The following is a 19,178-nucleotide window of genomic DNA, read 5'->3' as shown; positions in this document are numbered from 1 at the left end:
ACTATCACAGAATCATCAATAGATATGTCCCAGGTAACCTAGCAATAGAAAGACCAAAAGAAATAAACAAGAAAACGATAATACTGAACTTACCTGTGGACCTGGAGGTCCAGGTGTGCCTGATGCTCCTTTTGGTCCAGGGTCACCCTAACATTGAAAAGAAAAATAACATCTCTGATTTTTTAACCTCACAATCAATGGGAAAATATTCCTTCTAGAGTTTAGCAGTACTGGATGTGTTCAAGCAACTGCATTCTGGTAAATGTCAATGCCATATGGCTGTTGTCCAAATTGCATTGACTGATGTGCAGCTCCTCTTGAGTGGTACTTAATAGATGATCAACAAAGGTCAATCTAGACAGTGCAAGGAGTGCGAATGTGAAGAAAAAATCCATAATAAAATCCAGCTGATGACTTAATATATTAAAAAAAAGGAAAGAAAAAGTGTTACAATTATAAAGTCACTTTTATGACCTCAGGATGTCTCACATAGAGTTCGACACCCAATGAAATAGTTCTGAAGTGTAGTTGGTCTGGTGTCTAACATCCATAAATAATGTAAATATACAAACATTAGTTGAAAGGGTTCAGAAAAGATTTGCGTGGGTGTTGCCAGGGTTGGAGGATTTGAGCTACAGGGAGAGACTAAATAGGCTGGGGCTGTTTTACCTGGAGCGTCAGAGGTTGAGAGGTGATCTTATATAGGTTTATAAAATCATGAGGGGCATGGATAGGATAAATAGACAAGGTATTTTCCTGGGGTGGGGGAGTCCAGAACTAGAGGGCAAAGGGTTAGGGTGAGAGGGGAAAGATATAAAAGGGACCTAAGGGACAACTTTTTCACGCAGGGGGTGGTCTGAGTATGGAATGAGCTCCAGAGGAAATGGTAGGGGCTGATACAATTACAGCAGGTAAAATGCATTTTGATGGGTATATGAATAGGAAGGATTTAGAGGGATATAGGCCAAGTGCTGGCAAATGGGACTAGATTAGGTTAGGATACCTGGTCGGCATAGATGAGTTGGACCGAAGGGTCTGTTTCTATGCTGTACATCTCTGTGACTATTAATTATGAATTCATCAAAATGATCAGCTTACAGGCTTTCCTGGAAGGCCAGGTTCTCCAGTCAGTCCAATCTCACCAGGTGGTCCCTGAAAAACAAAGATATTGCAGTCAATCAGACTCATTTAATGTTCCTTTCAGATCAATGAGGTGTTACTTTCCAAAAAGAGCAAACAGTACTGATCAGTTGACAATCTTTTCCTGATTCCAAAATAGATGTGCTTGGTGTGTCACTCACCAGGTGGACAGCCTGTGAGAGGCCTTCAGTGCCTCATTTAGGGAAGGTTCACCACCTTAATTGTAAGCCATAACTGGCCAGCAATAGGTCTTCGACAGAATCAAGCACCCAAATTGCCAGCTGCTGGATAAACAGTGACTGGCAGCTCTTCACTGCAGGCCCTGAAACCTGATGGGCAGTGCCAGCTGCCAATAAAGTACCACAAGAGGCTGGGAGCAAAGAGGGACCAGGTGAATGAGCTCAGCGTATACCTTACAGGAGAAGGTAGAAGGAGGGAGATTGTCAGAGGCAAAAGCAGAGGTTGACTCTCAGTGGGCACACTCCCCTTCCTGATGTCAAGTTCCTCTTGATGCCAGACAGAGGGCCTGATAATAATATACTTGCCAGGTCGATTGCATCAACCATGGTCGAATGAGACCCTTAAATAGGGAGGATTAGCCTTAAGTGCTTCAATTGGTCATGGGGTAAGAAAGTCTACCTGTCTTGAACTTAATTGGAGAAGAAACAGGAATGCGCATCTGGTATTGCCCCACCTAATTAAATGCACCCCATCTCAAAATGTGTCCCAGGGAAGGTATTAAATTCTACATAGTTTCCATACTCTTAAATATTTCTGTCAGGAAATCACTAGGCCAAACAAGTGGAAATTAGATGTAATTAATTTACCTCCCATGTAGTTTGAAACTGCATTTGAAGGTAATAGCCACAAGTGACACTATCTCATAGAATACAATCCACTTATCCTCAGAATGTTAACATCAAGATTAAATACAGCTTACCTGCTCACATAAACTGAATTTTTCGGTTTAAGCTGAAACCCAAACTACCATTGCAGATAATTTTAACCAAATCAGGAAACAAGTGGCTTCAATTTGATCACCTATTTCCTGAGCATAAAACTGGAAGAAATAGGAACCGTAGAACTTCGGGGACAGTGACCACAACTCGGTGACTTTTACTTTAGTGATGGAGAGGGATAAGTGTGCGCCGCAGGGCAAGAGTTATAGCTGGGGGCAGGGAAATTATGATGCAGTGAGGCATGACTTAGGATGTGTGGATTGGAAAAACAGGCTTCAAGAGAAGAACACTAATGAGATGTGGGGATTGTTCAAGGAGCAGCTACTACGTGTCCTCGATAAGTATGTACCAGTCAGGCATGGTGTAAAGGGCCTTGTGAGGCAGCCGTGGTTTAGTAAGGAATTGGAATCCCTTGTGAAAGGGAAGAAGGCGGCATATGTAAAGATGAGGCGTGAAGGTTCAGTTGGGGCGATAGAGAGTTATAAGGTAGCCAGGAAGGATCTAAAGAGAGAGCTAAGAGAAGCGAGAAGGGGGCATGAAAAGTCTTTAGCTGGTAGGATTAGGGAAAACCCAAAGGCTTTCTATAGGTATGTCAGGAATAAAAGGATGACTAGGGTAGGTATCGGTCCAGTCAAGGATAGTAGTGGGAAGTTGTGTGTGGAGGCGGAGGAGATTGGAGAGACACTAAATCAATACTTTTCATCAGTATTCACTCAGGAACAGGACACTGTTGCTGATGTGAATATGGAGTCACAAATGATTAGAATGGATGGCCTGGAAATATGCAGGGAAGAGGTTCTGGGAATATTGGAGAGGATGAAAATAGATAAGTCTCCTGGGCCTGATGGCATTTACCCTAGGATCCTATGGGAAGCTAGGGAGGAGATAGCAGAGCCATTGGCCTGGATTTTTATGTCGTCATTGTCAACGGGAATAGTACCAGAGGACTGGAGGATAGCGAATGTGGTCCCCTTGTTCAAGAAAGGGAGTAGGGATAGCCCTAGTAACTATAGGCCAGTGAGTCTGACTTCAGTGGTGGGCAAAGTCTTAGAGAGAATGGTAAGGGATAAGATTTATGAACATCTGGATAGGAATAACGTGATCAAGGATAGCCAGCATGGTTTTGTGAAGGGCAGGTCCTGCCTCACAAACCTTATTGAGTTCTTTGAGAAGGTGACTAAGGAAGTGGACGAGGGTAAAGCAGTAGATGTTGTGTATATGGATTTTAGTAAGGCGTTCGATAAGGTTCCCCATGGTAGGCTAATGCTAAAACTACGGAGGTATGGCATTGAGGATACATTAGAGGTTTGGATTAGGAATTGGCTGGCTGGAAGGAGACAGAGGGTAGTAGTTGATGGACTATGTTCATCTTGGAGTGCAGTTACTAGCGGTGTACCACAAGGATCTGTTTTGGGACCATTGCTTTTTGTTATCTTTATAAATGATCTAGACGAAGGGCTTGAAAGCTGGGTAAGCAAGTTTGCGGATGACACAAAAGTCGGTGGAGTTGTGGATAGTGAGGAAGGAAGTGGTAGGTTACAGCGGGATATAGATAAGTTGCAGAGCTGGGCAGAAATGTGGCAAATGGAATTCAATGTAGCTAAGTGTGAAGTCATTCACTTTGGTAGGAGTAACAAGAAGATGGATTACTGGGCTAATGGTAGGCTACTTGGTAGTGTGGATGAGCAGAGGGATCTTGGTGTCCATGTACACAGATCTCTGAAAGTTGCCACCCAGGTAAATAGTGCTGTGAGGAAGGCATATGGTGTACTGGGCTTTATTGGTAGAGGAATTGAGTTCCGGAGTCCTGAGGTCATGTTGCAACTGTATAAGACTCTGGTGCGGCCTCATCTGGAGTATTGTGTGCAGTTTTGGTCGCCATACTATAGGAAGGATGTGGAGGCATTGGAACGAGTGCAGAGGAGGTTTACCAGGATGTTGCCTGGAATGGTAGGAAAATCTTATGAGGAAAGGCTGAGGCACTTGGGGCTGTTCTCATTGGAGAAGAGAAGGTTTAGGGGAGATTTGATAGAGGTGTATAAGATGATTAGGGGTTTAGATAGGGTCGACACTGAGAACCTTTTACCACTAATGGAGCCAGGTGTTACTAGGGCTTTAAATTAAGGGGTGGTAGGTATAGGACAGATGTTAGGGGTAGATTCTTTACACAGCGGGTTGTGAGTTCATGGAATGCCCTGCCAGTAGCAGTAGTGAACTCTCCTTCTTTATGGTCATTTAAGCGGGCATTGGATAGGCATTTGGAAGTTATTGGGCTAGTGTAGGTTAGGTAGGATTCGGTCGGCGCAACATCGAGGGCCAAAGGGCCTGTACTGCGCTGTATCTTTCTATGTTCTATGTTCTATGTAAAATTGCAAATTCCACCCAGTATGCACAGGCCTTCATGACTGATCTCCCATCCAAAACTCCACTTTCCCACTCAATCCATTTTTTCCCTCAAAAGTCTTGAATTCAGAAAATGCATTGATTTCAGTCTTAATTTGACATAATTATAGAACATTCCCAGCACTCGGGAATGCTAAAATGTGCACCTCACCTCAAGATAAAGGACAGTAAAATCATCCACAGTGTCAACCAACCTTCTAAATCAAGTTAAAATGGTCCTCCTATCATTTTGTTCACACAGTTCTTAAATACCAGTGAGAAGAGTTCAATTTCATTCATTGCTCATCCACCCAGAACAAAAATAACCTGAACAAGACAAATTCTGCGCCTTGGTTCTAAAGTATCTCGAGTCACTATCTATGTAGCCTACACAGCATTCTTCAATAATATCAGGAATGTTCTATAATCCCATTTTCCTGTCATCAAAGGAAAATATTAGTAGGTACAATACTGAAGCTTCATTTTCCCAATGTTGTTAGTTATTTGGGATCATTCCTTATTCTCTGTACAAACCACATCAAGAATTGCAATTAATCCCACACAAAAGCCTTACTTCCTTACCGGAATTCCAATTTTTGCAGGTCCCTGTTGAAAATAGAAAGAAAAGGCTTTATTAAGAGTAGATACAATATGGAGCTACAAAAGCACAGCAGGTCAGACAGCATCAGCGAAGCAGGAAAGTTGATGCTTTGGGTCAGGATCCTTCATCGGGACTTTTTTTTTAAACAAATAATTTCAATTGGATTATCAGAAATAATTGAAATTGTATTGTATCAGGGATGCAGAGTGCCAAAATAATATCATGTCAATTGACTTTTTCAGATGCGGCAGATGATTATGTCCAGACAAGAAATTCAAACAATAAACTGAAGTGGTTTCTTGGGTAAAACAATATTGTTAGCTCTTGTAACATATATCATAAAAATCAGGTTCCTGTTGAGACAGATGTCCTAAAGTTTATTAATAACATTAAGAATGTACATAATAATAGTTCAGATATAGTCTAGATGCTAGGTTTATTGATTGTTACTATATCTTATTACAAATGCATTAAATTGATTCTTTGGTCATTTATATCAGGGTGTTACATGTTTTATAACTGTAAGGGAAGCAGATTCTGTTTCTCTGGTCTAGAAACGATGCAATAATACATCTCCCTTTTTGCACTTAAAGAATGAGAACTGTTTTCCAATAACATGCACAAGAATGTGTATAGATAGATTTCTTTTATATGTCTGGATAACACTTTGGTGAGCATCTAATACAGTCAGATCTAGCTTCATACAAGTATAAGAACTTCCCTCTGTGGTGTGCTGTCTGTCATCACAAATTAATGTGTATCATTTGTCATAGGTACCTGATCATTGTTTGGTGTGTTATCTTCAGTTTTTGAGCTGTCATTCTATGTAAAAGGCAGTTGACCAAATGCAGTTGCATATCCTGCTTATTTCTTTGTCAGACTTGATCATTGCTCATTACAACAACATATGAACTAGGCCGTACAATTACATAGCACCTTGTATGAACCCATGAGTTTGTATGAAAATCTCAAACTTTTATGCTTTGTTCTGGTTAAAGTTTGGGGAGGTGTAGTGGTAATGTCACTTGAATAGTAATTAAGAATCTCCAACTACTGATCAAGGAACATGGCTTCAAATCCTAGCATGGCAGATGGGAAAATTTTGAATTCAATAAAGGAATGGAGTTGACTTAGCCAGATATGGCCATATTGGTAAACAATTTAAATAAAGTTAGAAAGATTGTCTACATTCTCATTGATCAAGATTCTGCATCATTATTTTATAAGACACATAAGACCATAAGACATAGGTACAGAAATTATACCATTCAGCCCATCAAGTCTCCTCTCCTCTGCCATTTAATCATTTCCCTTCTTTCCAACAATATGTCATGTTTGGGTGGTGAGATTCTGGATGGAAGAACCATATGGATATCTCTTCCAATCATGAGAATGCATGTAAGTAATTGTTTTTTGTAATAGAGCACAGATTGAGAATAGTGATTCAAAAATCTTAGCAGGTCACATTATACTTGACTATCATGATTTTTCAGTGTGAACAGTATCTTTTGTGAACTGTCTGACTGAGCGTATTGAGATAATGAGATGATATGGCGAACACACCATTTTCTATACATACTGTATATGCTCATGTATAGATCGCTCTCATACATAAATCAACCCCTTATTTTCAGCCAAAAAAGTCTGGTATTTTTCATATACCTTGTGTATACGTCAACCCTAGTTTTTCAGGGGTCTCTTTCTGACTATCCCACAATATTTGTGATACACGGTGAGAAGAGTTTTTTGCTGTGAATATCGTTTTTTTGATGTGAAGTGTTTATTGTATATTATTAACAGTTTTATGCAGTCTTTTCTTAACAAAATACTATCTGTCTTTTTTTTTGTTTTTACTGTTCCTCTGTTTTTATTTCATGAATTGTGTGTTATACAAATACCCCCTGTAGATAGCCTGACCACCTGCTGGCATGCCTATTAATTTTTGAACAGCTGTGTAGACCTACATGCAATGTATGGTACTGGTAACTGGAATATGGTATGATAGTACTGTTTTACCATAGCAAGCAGAATGGAGACAGTTATTTTGTAGATAAATATTCAATAATGGCTATAATTCTTCTTCCTTTTATTGCTTATTATTTTATATAGAGATCTGGCTCTTATTTGCCCATTTTTTGACTCATGCCAAGCATGAATTTCATCCCTTTCAAAACAATACATCGTGTATTAGTTGACTTCTTAATTTCAACTTAAGAAAACGGTCTTCAAAACTCGACCTATACACAAGTATATACCGTAGTTGAAAGGGTCACTACAATATTGTAGACCAGGCAATTTATTGAGCCACACAGAACAAAATAATTATGGCAGTCAACACCCATTGCACTAGTGGAATCTTTGATTTGTAACATAAAGAGAAACTACTTGATGAAGTAGTGAGTCAACAAAATGCAACCGTGTTGTTGAACATGGAAAATATCAGTGGCGATTTTGCACCAGGTGTCACAAACAATCTCACATGGAAGGCAAGGGTTCTCTTAGTTGCTGTGGTTGATGAATCGACTTGATGTTGCAGTCTGGAACCTTTCGTGCTGCAGCTGATTGATTTGTTCCTTTGTAGATTGTAACAATATGCCAATTTGTACGTTATACCAATAATCGCAGGTCCTGCTGTATTCACAGAGTAAAATGGTTCTGGTATCCATAAGTAGGAGCTAAATTCTATTTGGGGTACACCATTTGAATGGAGGTAATGTTTCAGCTTGTCTGATAGCATACACGTATCATATTAATGACACATACTGTCTACTTGGGTACTGTAGCTGTGATGTTGCTCATTGCACCTCATTACACACCATGGATGGAAGTTTTAAGACACTCTTAACATTGGTGCTTGATTGATTTTTCTTCACGTGCAACTGTGAAGCTTATGTTGCACTTTCAGCTTTCCCTGGGCAATTGGATTTGTTGCACATTTTAGCATATTGTCATTTTGTAGAACATAGCTTAGATTTGATCACAAAAAGATAGACAATCAATTGGTGAATGAGGCAAGCCACATCCCATACAGGAGTTAGATGTTTCACTGAATTAGTTAATAGTTTGAACATTTTTTGGAAAGTCAAGCATCTGAAGATGTTGCAGCCCAGCTACAATTGTTTTGAACTTGCGTCCTTTATCTAGTAATCTATTAATAATATATTCTTTAGATTCTTCTACCTGTGCTTTGCTGAAGGACTGAATGGGTGCAGTTCAACAACAAGTTCCATAAGTATTTCAGTTAGGTTCACTTGATGACATTGCATTCTGTACTTTAATGTCAATGTCTGCCAACGACTTAATTGATTCATTGTGCTACAGTTGACTTGATCTTCTAAATCTCCAGGAAATTACGGCAGGACCTCTTGTGGTCATCATTAGAACTTCTGGAGGAATTGATTCTTCTTGATCCTTCTTTTCCAGAACACTTAAGAGTTAGGACAATTGTCTTTATCAACTGTTTATTTACCCAGGGAATAAAGTTGTTGTTTAGTTAAACAGTTAAAACTCTAAGAAATTCTGTTTGACTTCAATCTTAATTATAGTCTTTAAAATGCCAGTATAAAAATTTACATTGCGGCATAATGCTTGCTTTTTTAATTTTTGTTGCTTCCTCTCACTTTTTCTGATGTTGCTGTTTAACAATCATGGCTGAAAATGTGTTGCTGGAAAAGCACAGCAGGTCAGGCAGCATCCAAGGAACAGGAGAATCGATGTTTTGGACATAAGATGTGCCTGACCTGCTGCGCTTTTCCAGCAACACATTTTCAGCTCTGATCTCCAGCATCTGCAGACCTCACTTTCTCCTCGTTTAACAATCATAGGCTTGTGTATGTAGATGGAGCTCATGCTATGAAAGTAGTCATATCGTACATGCATTTTTCTTCTTTTTGTGCTGTTTCTGGCAAGCAAGACAAGTCAGTAACATTCACACTACAAAATACCAGGCAATGGCAATCTCCAACAAGACAGAATCTAACCATCATCCCTTGAAATTTAACTGAATCCCTACTATCAACATTCTTGGGGTTACCATTTACCAGAAGCTAAACTGTACACTGGAAATCAATTCCTGCAGCAAAGCCATCGCTTCATCGCTTTAAGTTCAATAGATCATAAACATTGTCTGGGTAGCGACATCTTTAAAAGTAGTTTGACAGAATTAAAACTTACATAGGTTTTATTTGTGTTTTAGAATTAAGTATTAGTGCCAATTACTGTTAATAAGCCTTCAGTTAAATCATCACACAGCTGCATAAAGGCAAAGCAAATGCAAAAACTTTAAATCTGAAATATAATTACAAAGGTTAATACTTACTGGTGGACCTTCTGGACCAGGCATGCCGGGAGGGCCCTTAAAAGAAAACAGATTATTAGAAAATTATCATATTATACATGACTGATCTCACTTACAGAAATCACAGATTTATCCAATAAAGCAAATCTTGCCTCTTATATTTCCTCTGGCTGAGATAGAACAAGCAACTCACTCTAATGTTGCTGCCACTGTTATTCTTGAAAGAGCAACCTCATATGATTTATTTCTTCTTTCCTTGAAGTCTTTCACTGTGGCAATGTAATGTGGCAGGATCTCTGTATTTAAAATGTTTGTGTTGGAAAAACAGTATTTGTAGACAAAAGTAAAAGCTTCACCCAATCTCATCACAAATTGTTCCAGGATTCCTGTTCTATACCAGTTTTGTTCCAAACTCTCATGAGTTTAGATTTCTCCACTTTCAATGTGCAATATATTTTAAAATCAGAGCAGCAGGATAGAACTCCAGATACTTGTAAACATATGCAATGGAGTGAAATGGTAAGGTGTGAAGACAGTATTGCCAGGCAGGCAAAGTAAAGCAAGTAAAGTAACCGTAGTCTCACTATATCATAAGGCTGCTCTCTCATTAGCCAGAGAGATGACTGGTGGTAACTTAACCTGAGGGTCACCACACCTCAGGTGAGGAGAGAGGTTGAGAAGGAGAATCCTTCATAGAAACCTCAGCCAGTGGGAGAATTGAACACATACTGCATCACAGATCAGCCATCCAACCAGCTTGAGCTAACTCAACACCTCTCTATAGAGATGAGCATGCAAAGACATGCATTGGTGGGAGGGGTGAAAGTGAAGGCTGAGTGATGCTGAAGAGTATAGCAAGGGAAAGAAAGGAAATTGGAGAATGGCACTTTTGAGAGTTTTAGTAGAGAGTACACCTAAGGCTAGCATCAGTGAAAGAACTATGTAAAGGTCTGTCTCAAATGTGGTGGAAGCAGAGTTCCTGAATATTTTAAAGACAGAAGTAAATAGATTCTCGATAAGCATAAGGGTGAAAAGTGAAGTTGGTGGGAATGTTAAGTAGTCAGGTCAACCATGATCATATTGAATGGTGGAGCAGACCTGAGGAAACCAAATGGCCTATTCCTGCTTCTTATTCATATTTCTATAAGATTGTGGTAGTCTAAGAGGGGGACATCTGAAACTAGCACTTGTGAGGAATGGATCAGTGGTGCTGGAAGAGCACAGCAGTTCAGGCAGCATCCAACGAGCAGCGAAATCGATGTTTTGGGCAAAAGCCCTTCTTGTGAGGAATGGGCAAGTGGAAATCTTGGGTGTGTGTTGTGAACTGGAAGAGCTTGGAAAGTAAGAACATAACTTGAAGGCTAAAATGGGGTGGAGCGAACAATAGAGATGCTGGAGGAAGTATTTTGGAGGTCATATGAGCAGAAAGTATGTTGGGGAGTCCCTATAAATTGAAATGATGTTGAATAACTTGAGAATCATAATTTCTACCTAATGCAAGGAAGGAGTGTTCAACAAAAATCAAAATGTCAAGGTTCTTAACATTAAAAAATTCAATATTTCCCAGGGAGAATGTGACCCTCTCTTCTCCAGAACTTGACAAAAATAAGTATAAAGTTAAGGAGTCCAATCAAAGGTGAACCCACAATCAAATCCAGGCTATCAACAGAATGGACACTTGTTCTGGTAAAGATTTTCCAGCAATTTGTTTTTGTTTCTGATTTCCAGCATCTGCAGTTCTTTCAATTTTTATTTATTTAAGTCTAAATGTGAGTCAGAGCCGAACATAGCTTACTAGCATACTTCAGTGTTACACATGTTTTTAGTTGCAGTAGGATGTATTGCCTTATGCTGTTAATTAGCAGCTATTGCTCATGGGAGCTTTTTGCTATAATCTTTACCAGTCACCTTGACAATGATTCATAATTTTCTTCTTAGAGGCTAAGATTGAATTTGAAGCTTTACAAACTATTGTAAATGTCAATCTGTCAAACAATTTCCCTTGATATAGTACAATGAAGTAAAGAAGGGAGCGACATTAATTTTTGAATAAGTGAAAGGGGAACTCATTACATTGAAATAAATATATCTTTTATAGGTTATTTATAAGTTCTCTTACTGACACTTTTTTCCAATTAAAAAAAAAATCTCACTTTGATCACCTCTCAGTTTTCTAAAATGACATTACATGAGAAATGCTCAGTTTCCAAACTTTGGGTGTTGAAGTCTTGTCATTGAAGTGGATGATACCAATTACTGGTTGAATTTAGCCGTGATTCTTATTTTCCCTCCTACCACTTTTCTATTCTTAGCAATTCTGCTGTGAAGAGGCATGTTTCGTATGGGCAGGAATGGAGAATATCAGAGGGTGAATTATCTCAGGCTCTTCTCTCGTAGCTCCCCTAATCAGCGAAGATCAATATTAGAAGTTTTGAAGGAGGAATTAAACAGCCTGAAGAAAACATTAGGGATAATAAAAAAAATCTTCACCACTTGAAGGTTTGCAAAGCTGACTCTAGAATGACATCCACTATTCTTCAAGAAAAAGTTTAACCCTTTCCTACATTAGTGCTATAAAGTTGCTGAAATCAGTGCTATTCTTGGCATTTCATGTTTTTTTTTCTCAATGTGAGCACTTTGAGCATTCCTACATGGTCTTTGTCAGTTGGAAATTTGGCATTCAAAGGGAAGCTGGATAAGCACTGAAGGGAAGAAGCAATAGAATGCTATGTTGATGGGGTTAGATATTGAGGGATGTAGGGAACTCGTATTGGGTAAAGAGACATTTGGCTGAGTGGCCTCTTTACTTGTGCTATATTTGCACTGCAATACTTTGCAACAAATCTATATATATTCTGTATACATGTGCCAGCTCACTGTCACACTAATGAGCCATATTGAGGAGAATTTCCTCTTCTGAGATTGTGCATGGAAAGCCTGAGAAATGAGAAATACTTCTCCTTGGGGTGAGTTGTGTTTGTGCACAGCTACAATTTTAAAATGCATTATATTTACATGTGCTGATGAACAGCATGGCTAAAGGGCCAAATTTTACTGGCAAGAAGGTATGAAGTTCTTTCTCCCCGACCAAAGAATTCCATGCTCCAAATTCCAGCTGCTATTTTAAAATTGTGCCCAGATATTTCACCTGTGAACCCCAGGACGAATGGTGGACATTGCATTATGGCCTCCACCCACGCCTGGAGATAGCAGAGAAGAAGCAGGTCGGCCCTAAATTTCAGTGACTGATCCCTAGACATCTCCTGTCGCATATGCATGAGCGCAGGGAAAAATCTCATTCCCCTGGTACCAGAGACCATGGGTGGAGATGGCTAAAGCATTCAGTGCAAATAACTGCTTTGATTTCCATGTTGAGATTTCTCAAAGTTTAGTTTTCTCAGCACATTTGATAAAAATAGAAAGCTAAACATTAATGATGGCAGTTCTGGCATTTATAAGACATTTAACAAAATACAAATTCACCTTTAATTAGCAACTTACCTGTGCCTAGTGAGAAGCTTGACAAAACCATAAACAATACAGTAAGATACTCTTAATATTGTGAAAAGCCTTGCTGTACTAATTATCCAATTCTGCCCCAAATCTAGCCGTAGTCCATGTTGCTCAGTCCCCAATAATATACCTGTTAAGCCCCTTCTTAGTCTTTTCTGCATCATTGAACATAGTCCCAGTATCTCACGTCTCTCCAGAAAACCAAAGTTTCCCATTCCCGTTAAAATCCTCAAAAATCAGTGTTCTATGCTTTGTATGACTTTAATGTCCTTCTCAACACAGCAAACTTTGTGAGCATTGTAATCATTTTCTAGTGGAGTGGTCCAATGTGGTGTTTATAAATCAATGGCTGAGTCAGAAGTGTGCTACCTGGTGTGGTATTCTGCAAACAACCCGTTCATATCAATTCCAGTCTTACTCATGAGTGCTATTAATGGACCTCAATGATAATGGAGTCACAATTGACCTTAGTTTTACAGGGCTAAGAGAAATGAAAAAAGACATGTTTATCACTCTTCACCATGATTAAATGACTTTCTATTGGAAAATCCATTGCATGAATATTATAGAGTTATAGAATCATACAACACAGAAACAGATCCTTCAGTCCAACAATCCCAAACTAACTGGCTCCACGTGCCTGCTCCTGGTCCACATCCCTCCAAATTTTTCCCATTCATGTTCTTATCCATATATCTCTTTAAACGTTGTAATTATATCCATATCCACTACTACCTCAGGAAGTTTATTCCACATGCAAACTACCCTCTGTGTACAAAACAATTTGTCCCTCATGTTTTCTTTAAATCTCTTTCCTCTCTCTTTAAAAACATGCCCCCGTGTCTTATTCAGCAATGATGTTATTCCTTCATTGGAATTGATGCCTAAACTCAGACATGAAAAGCAAGAAGATAGTGAAAGACTGTTGATAATTTGGGAATCATACCCAGGCATGAGTGAGAATCTTCAGAAGTCTGGAGCTAGACTGAAAGGGTGGTTAAGATGAAGTTCCTCATTGCAATTAAAAAAAACAAATTGGATGTATAACCTCCTGACCAAGAGCTAAAAATTTGGAATTGCTCATTTTCAGCCAAAAGTGACTCTTCCAATGCTATAAACATTTCCTTCATTTCTATGGTTCTTTGCTTCTATGCTCCTGTGCCTCGATATGTTTCTAAGCCCTTGTAAAATTTACTTGAGTAAATTTTCTGTGTCAGTTTTCCAGGCACATGCATAGTGTGCATTTCAAGAAATCACATACCTCCAGAGCAAGCTTTTCCACCCATTAAAATTTACCATCTGCTCTCTGTCTACACCTGGGGCACAGAGAATCTCCCACGGTCTTTAATATTTGAAGGATGTGAAGTGCCTTGAGATGTTCAGCCACATTAAAGCTGTTTTGTGAGTGTAAGTTATAGCTATGGTATTTCTAGGTCCAAATATCATTCCAGTTTCCGGGCTTTATTGAACATTAAAACTTTACAGGAACATATTTTTTGCTCACTTTAATTGATAACAGGCAAATATACATTTGGAAGGCTGGCGTGCAGCCTCAATTTGATATTAGTAGGCTGCTTCCCAAGACTGAGAGCTGAGAATTTTCCTGGGGTTCCTGCAAATAAATTATTTGTGCCTCTCACAGCATGAGTTTAATAGTAGCCTGAAGATCATCAGCTTCCTCATTAAAAAAACTGCAGCTCAGCATCTGGTAAAAGAGCAAATGCGGCAACATGCTGCTGTAATTGTTAATTAGCTTAGCTTCTGGCCACTTTGAGCAAGATGAAAAAGGAGAATTTTCATTTGCTCCCCTGTTGAGATTATCAATGATACCTTAGGCTGTTACCCCAAGGGAGTGATTCAGAATTACCACCTGGGCCTGAATAATGATACTTCTTTGCATCTATCTCCTGTCTAATTTTGTGTCTGAAGGTGTGGTAAAGTGAGCACTATTCAAATATCTCGTACACAAACTTTTGATGAAGTCTCTTTTGTGCTGAACTTCAGGAAACGAGGTGAATTGATGCTCTGGGAGAAAGTAAGGACTACAGATGCTGGAGATCAGAGTCGAGAGTGTGGTGCTGGAAAAGCACAGCAGGCCAGGCAGAATCCGAGGAACAGGAGAATCGACATTTCGGGCATAAGCCCTTCAACAGGCATGACTCATTCCTGAAGAAGGGCTTATGCCCGAAAGATCGATTCCCCTGCTCCTTGGATGCTGCCTGGCCTGCTTCTCTTTCCCTGCACCACACTCTCTGAGTTGATGTTCTAACACACAGAATTCCAAAGACAGCAAGAAAGAAATGGGATTCCAAGTCAGCAGAACTAGTTCTGACCTACACCAGAACATAAAGCATGGAACATCATTGATGAAACCTTGGAGCAAATGATGCTTGAAATTTCCTGACTAAAAAGCATGCTAATAAGCATCACAGTAATGGGAGAAGGAACAGATGTTGAGGCATCAACATGGAATCCTAGATGTGTTTAAATACTGCAGCATCCAGGAGTAGTTCTTCAACTATTCCATTTAAACCTCTTTAGTTCCAAATTTTAAATCTGAATGATTTTATCCTTCAGATCGCTTGAAAGTAAGATTATTGTTAGCATTGATCCATTGTAGCAGCATTATTCGCTGCACCAGCACAATCTCTTTTATTTCAGCCCCACACAAGCAGAAAACTATGGAGAAGTGTGTGGGACAGACTGCACTGTGCCTGAGGAAGAAATGTGGACTGTGAGCTGATGAAACAAAAATAAGCCCGCCCCATGGCAACTGCATGATGTGAGCAAACCCATCACTTGCAGCAGCTCTAGATGTCTATGGCTATGACAGCGGGAAGGTGCCCAAACAGCTCTATAGCTGCCCCTCGAAGGTACATCTCATAGGGTCAAAAAATGATCTTAGCACATGGGAATGGAAGTCCCAGGAAGATCTGTGTAAGATGGTGGTGTGGAAGATTGGGGTGATCCACAATACACACTCCGGAAAGAGATAAGCCCCCGCCACTTCCTTCCTTCCTGACTTTATTCATGTTAAACTTTAAAAACAGCCTGCACATTCCTGCCTGATTACCCATGCCAACCAGATTTTGGCCTGGGCAGCATATAGTTGGGGTCAATTTTATTGAGATCAATTGATCCTTAACTATTTATTTCATTTTGTGAATGGGCTGCTCTCTATATTGTGGCACCAGTGCAGGATGAGTTGAAAGGTGGTGATGAAGCCTTTTATCCATGCCCTCTCACTGAAGAAATGGCCAGGTGGGACATGTAATACCCAGTCCCATATCCCATTTTTACCCAATTACCCTAATTGAAGGTGGTGGTCCGATTTAGTTCTGCAGCTCCAGCACTGAATGGTGAGGGGATGATGGCACCTATAAAATCACAAATGTAAGTTTAACTTTCACACTTCTCCCAGAGTAAAGTCAGAGTTTGGTCTCATTGACACCATCTAGCAAAGGTAATTGGAGAGCAATTGGACACATGGCGCCTTGACTGAAGTCTAACTCTTTTCTCCTTATTTCATAGTGCTGCTAACTCCAACTACTTCCCTGGATGAACTCTGCACAGAATGATATTTTATCACATGCTCTTAAAGAGTAACACTTTGCATCAAATATCAAGTTGAAGTTCAGATGGCTGTGAATTAAATCAACAACAGATTGTGTCAGTGGAAATTCCAGATTTTCTAATCCTCATCAGTATAACATTTAATGTACATTATGGTGAGGCACTTATTTGAAAAATATGTTGCAATTCAGATTTCCATTCCACAGATTTTCATCTGTATCTCTCCTTGAGGCAATTCTCACTGCCATTCCTTGACACAAGAAGCACAATATTCTATGTCATTCTGTTAATCTACTTTTCATGAAATATCTTGGAATGAAGGCAGAAATAATTACGGCAAGTACGCTACCAGGCAATATCCCTCAATAACTTCCCACATCTACCACCGCTCCACATTCAGTCTCTCATTCAAATTTGTCAATTAACATGATTTTAATTTTTTTTTTACAAAACAATGCATGCTGCAAATGTCACCACAATGTGGCACAAGAGTATGTGAAGAGGCAACTTATGTCATGCCTAAGTAGCCAGTCTCAAAGATAGAGCTCCTGGAAGTTGTGAGGAAATCATTTCAGCCATAAACTGCTTCCCAGGACTTCAGGAGTCAAAGATAATCGCTTTGCTGTTTCTGCTGATTTATACTGCGAGTTAAAAAATTCCCAGAAAGTACATTACAGCACAAAGGATTCCTCGTGTAATCACGAACAGGGTTTGTTATTTGAATATTTTAGATGGAATTTGCGATGCTAACTTCTAAGTGTTCCAAAAGGAGTAAAGTTTGGAGTTCCCATCGCTCCCATTGGTGGCGTCTTCATATCACTCCTCCTTCACTATGCTCTTCGCTATGTTACCCTGGACTTCACGACCTGATACTGGGTACAGGCTTGTGGCCCATGTGCTGAAGCTTCTATGGATTAAAACAAGTTTTGTCACAGTCCATCTCTATGTGTATGGGAAGGCCATATTGTGTTCTGATAATCACATCATTTTTATCATTTTTCTCACTTGAAGTAAGAGCGTGTAATCAGATTTCCTTGGGTTAGTATTAGGACTACTTGTAGAGATCATATCTTCTTATTTTTCCCTTTTTTCATTTTAGAGTGATATGGCAAAAGGACTATTTTAAAAATCAAGGATTGCTTATTGTAAAGCAAGTGACCGACACTCATTGTAAGTAATTTTTATACTGCTATTTGTTCAGGCAGTAGGGAGGTCCAATAACAGATGAGCTGGAGCCAAGGAATGTGAATTTATAAAGATTCAGCCAGCAACAAGTGGCTAATTGGTCTGGGGAATTGTGGCTAATTTTGATGACAAATGCTTTCTGCCTGCCAACAATATGCAATTGGTGCTCATGTAGCTAAACACTCTGTTTTGATTTGGTGAGGAGCCACTGGACGTCCAGAATGGAAGGAGCTGTTCTTTCTTGAGCCTGAAGAAGGCCAATTTATTTCCCTCAACAGCTGCTGTGGCTTTTAACCAATAAGTCAGAGAGTTTGTAATTGTGAACCAGTTATACTTTGCTTCTTGAAAGCATGTGAAAAATCCTAGAAAAGGAATGTCAAATTGCAGCGAGTCCTCTAAAGAATCTTAGTGAATCCAGTGCATGAGGATTGTCAAATATATTCCCAGTCTTTCCCTCCACTCTTGACAACAATATTTACTGATGAGCCCAATTGATATTCCAGGCCCCTTTTCAGTCCCTTTCAACTCCAACATAATTGGAAGAGATTCTCCAACTGCTGGCAGGCTAAGGTGAAGCCTTGTTAATGATTAAGTTGTCCCAGTCACCATGTTTCTCACTGGCTCATATAATGAGAGTAAACCTGTTATGGACCCTACCCCTATATCTTTGAAACAAGACATCTCCTTGTTGATTCCACAAATCAGCCAAGTACACTTTCTGCAGTCAACATTCAAAGAATATCATGAAGTGAAAATTACTTTCCCTTTGAATTTTATGCAGGAGCAAAAATAAAAGCATCTTTCAAAAATGCAGATCTTGTTTTTTTTAATCACTTACCACGCGACCTTCGGGGCCCATTGGTCCAATTGGTCCTGGTCTTCCCTAATGGAAAAAAAAACACAGCAATGACAAATTATTAAGCATTAATATTAAATTCCCTGAAACAACAAATGAAATGAAGGTAAATGTTCAAGATCTATTACACATGACTACAGAAAGACTGGATTGAAAAGCTAATCTTAGTAAAGAGGGCACAGAGATAGATGGGCAGGCATAATGTTTTTGGAAAGAGTTGGTTAAAAGGTTGCAATGAGTTTTAGTTTGAATATAGTGAAAGGTGCATGGCAGAAGATAGGCAATCTTTGCAGAAGAATGTTTTGAATAGAGTCTTTGCAGCCCAAAAAGAACAAGACAACAGTTTTAATCACTATTGATCGTGATATTTTTGTGAAAACAAGGAAAAACGTATTTGAGAAAGACAGACAAATGTATATCCTTTCATGGGAATTGGATGTTATCAACAAGGTTAATATTTTGTGCCAATCTCTAACTTGCCACTGAACTAAATTGCTTACAAGACATTTTCAAGGACAATTAAGTATCAACCACATTGCAGTCAGTCTAGAGTCACCTGTAGAGTTCCCAGAGATGAGGATACTATTGTAAAGATTGCACTTGAGCTTTTCAGGAGATCAGTGCTATTAAGAGGAAAGAAGTCATTTTTAGGTTACAAAGAAACCAAGCATT

At 39.4% G+C, this 19,178-nt stretch overlaps 1 protein-coding gene across 1 annotated transcript in view; it reads right to left on the bottom strand.

Annotated features, from left to right (window-relative positions):
- The window catches only part of LOC132815241 (collagen alpha-1(IX) chain-like), a gene marked incomplete at its 5' end in the record, with an annotated part of 114,747 nt that overhangs the window by 68,626 nt on the left and 26,943 nt on the right, over nucleotides 1–19,178 (bottom strand). Inside the window, 5 exons of the mRNA XM_060824056.1 lie at nucleotides 94–147; nucleotides 1,099–1,152; nucleotides 5,064–5,087; nucleotides 9,401–9,436; nucleotides 18,489–18,533. Of these exons, the coding sequence (XP_060680039.1) occupies nucleotides 94–147; nucleotides 1,099–1,152; nucleotides 5,064–5,087; nucleotides 9,401–9,436; nucleotides 18,489–18,533 (213 nt within the window). The remainder of the gene's footprint in view (nucleotides 1–93; nucleotides 148–1,098; nucleotides 1,153–5,063; nucleotides 5,088–9,400; nucleotides 9,437–18,488; nucleotides 18,534–19,178) is intronic.

The sequence above is a fragment of the Hemiscyllium ocellatum genome, chromosome 4 (assembly GCF_020745735.1).
Source record: "Hemiscyllium ocellatum isolate sHemOce1 chromosome 4, sHemOce1.pat.X.cur, whole genome shotgun sequence".
NCBI lineage: Eukaryota > Metazoa > Chordata > Chondrichthyes > Orectolobiformes > Hemiscylliidae > Hemiscyllium > Hemiscyllium ocellatum.
This window is presented reverse-complemented; position numbering and strand designations above follow the sequence as displayed.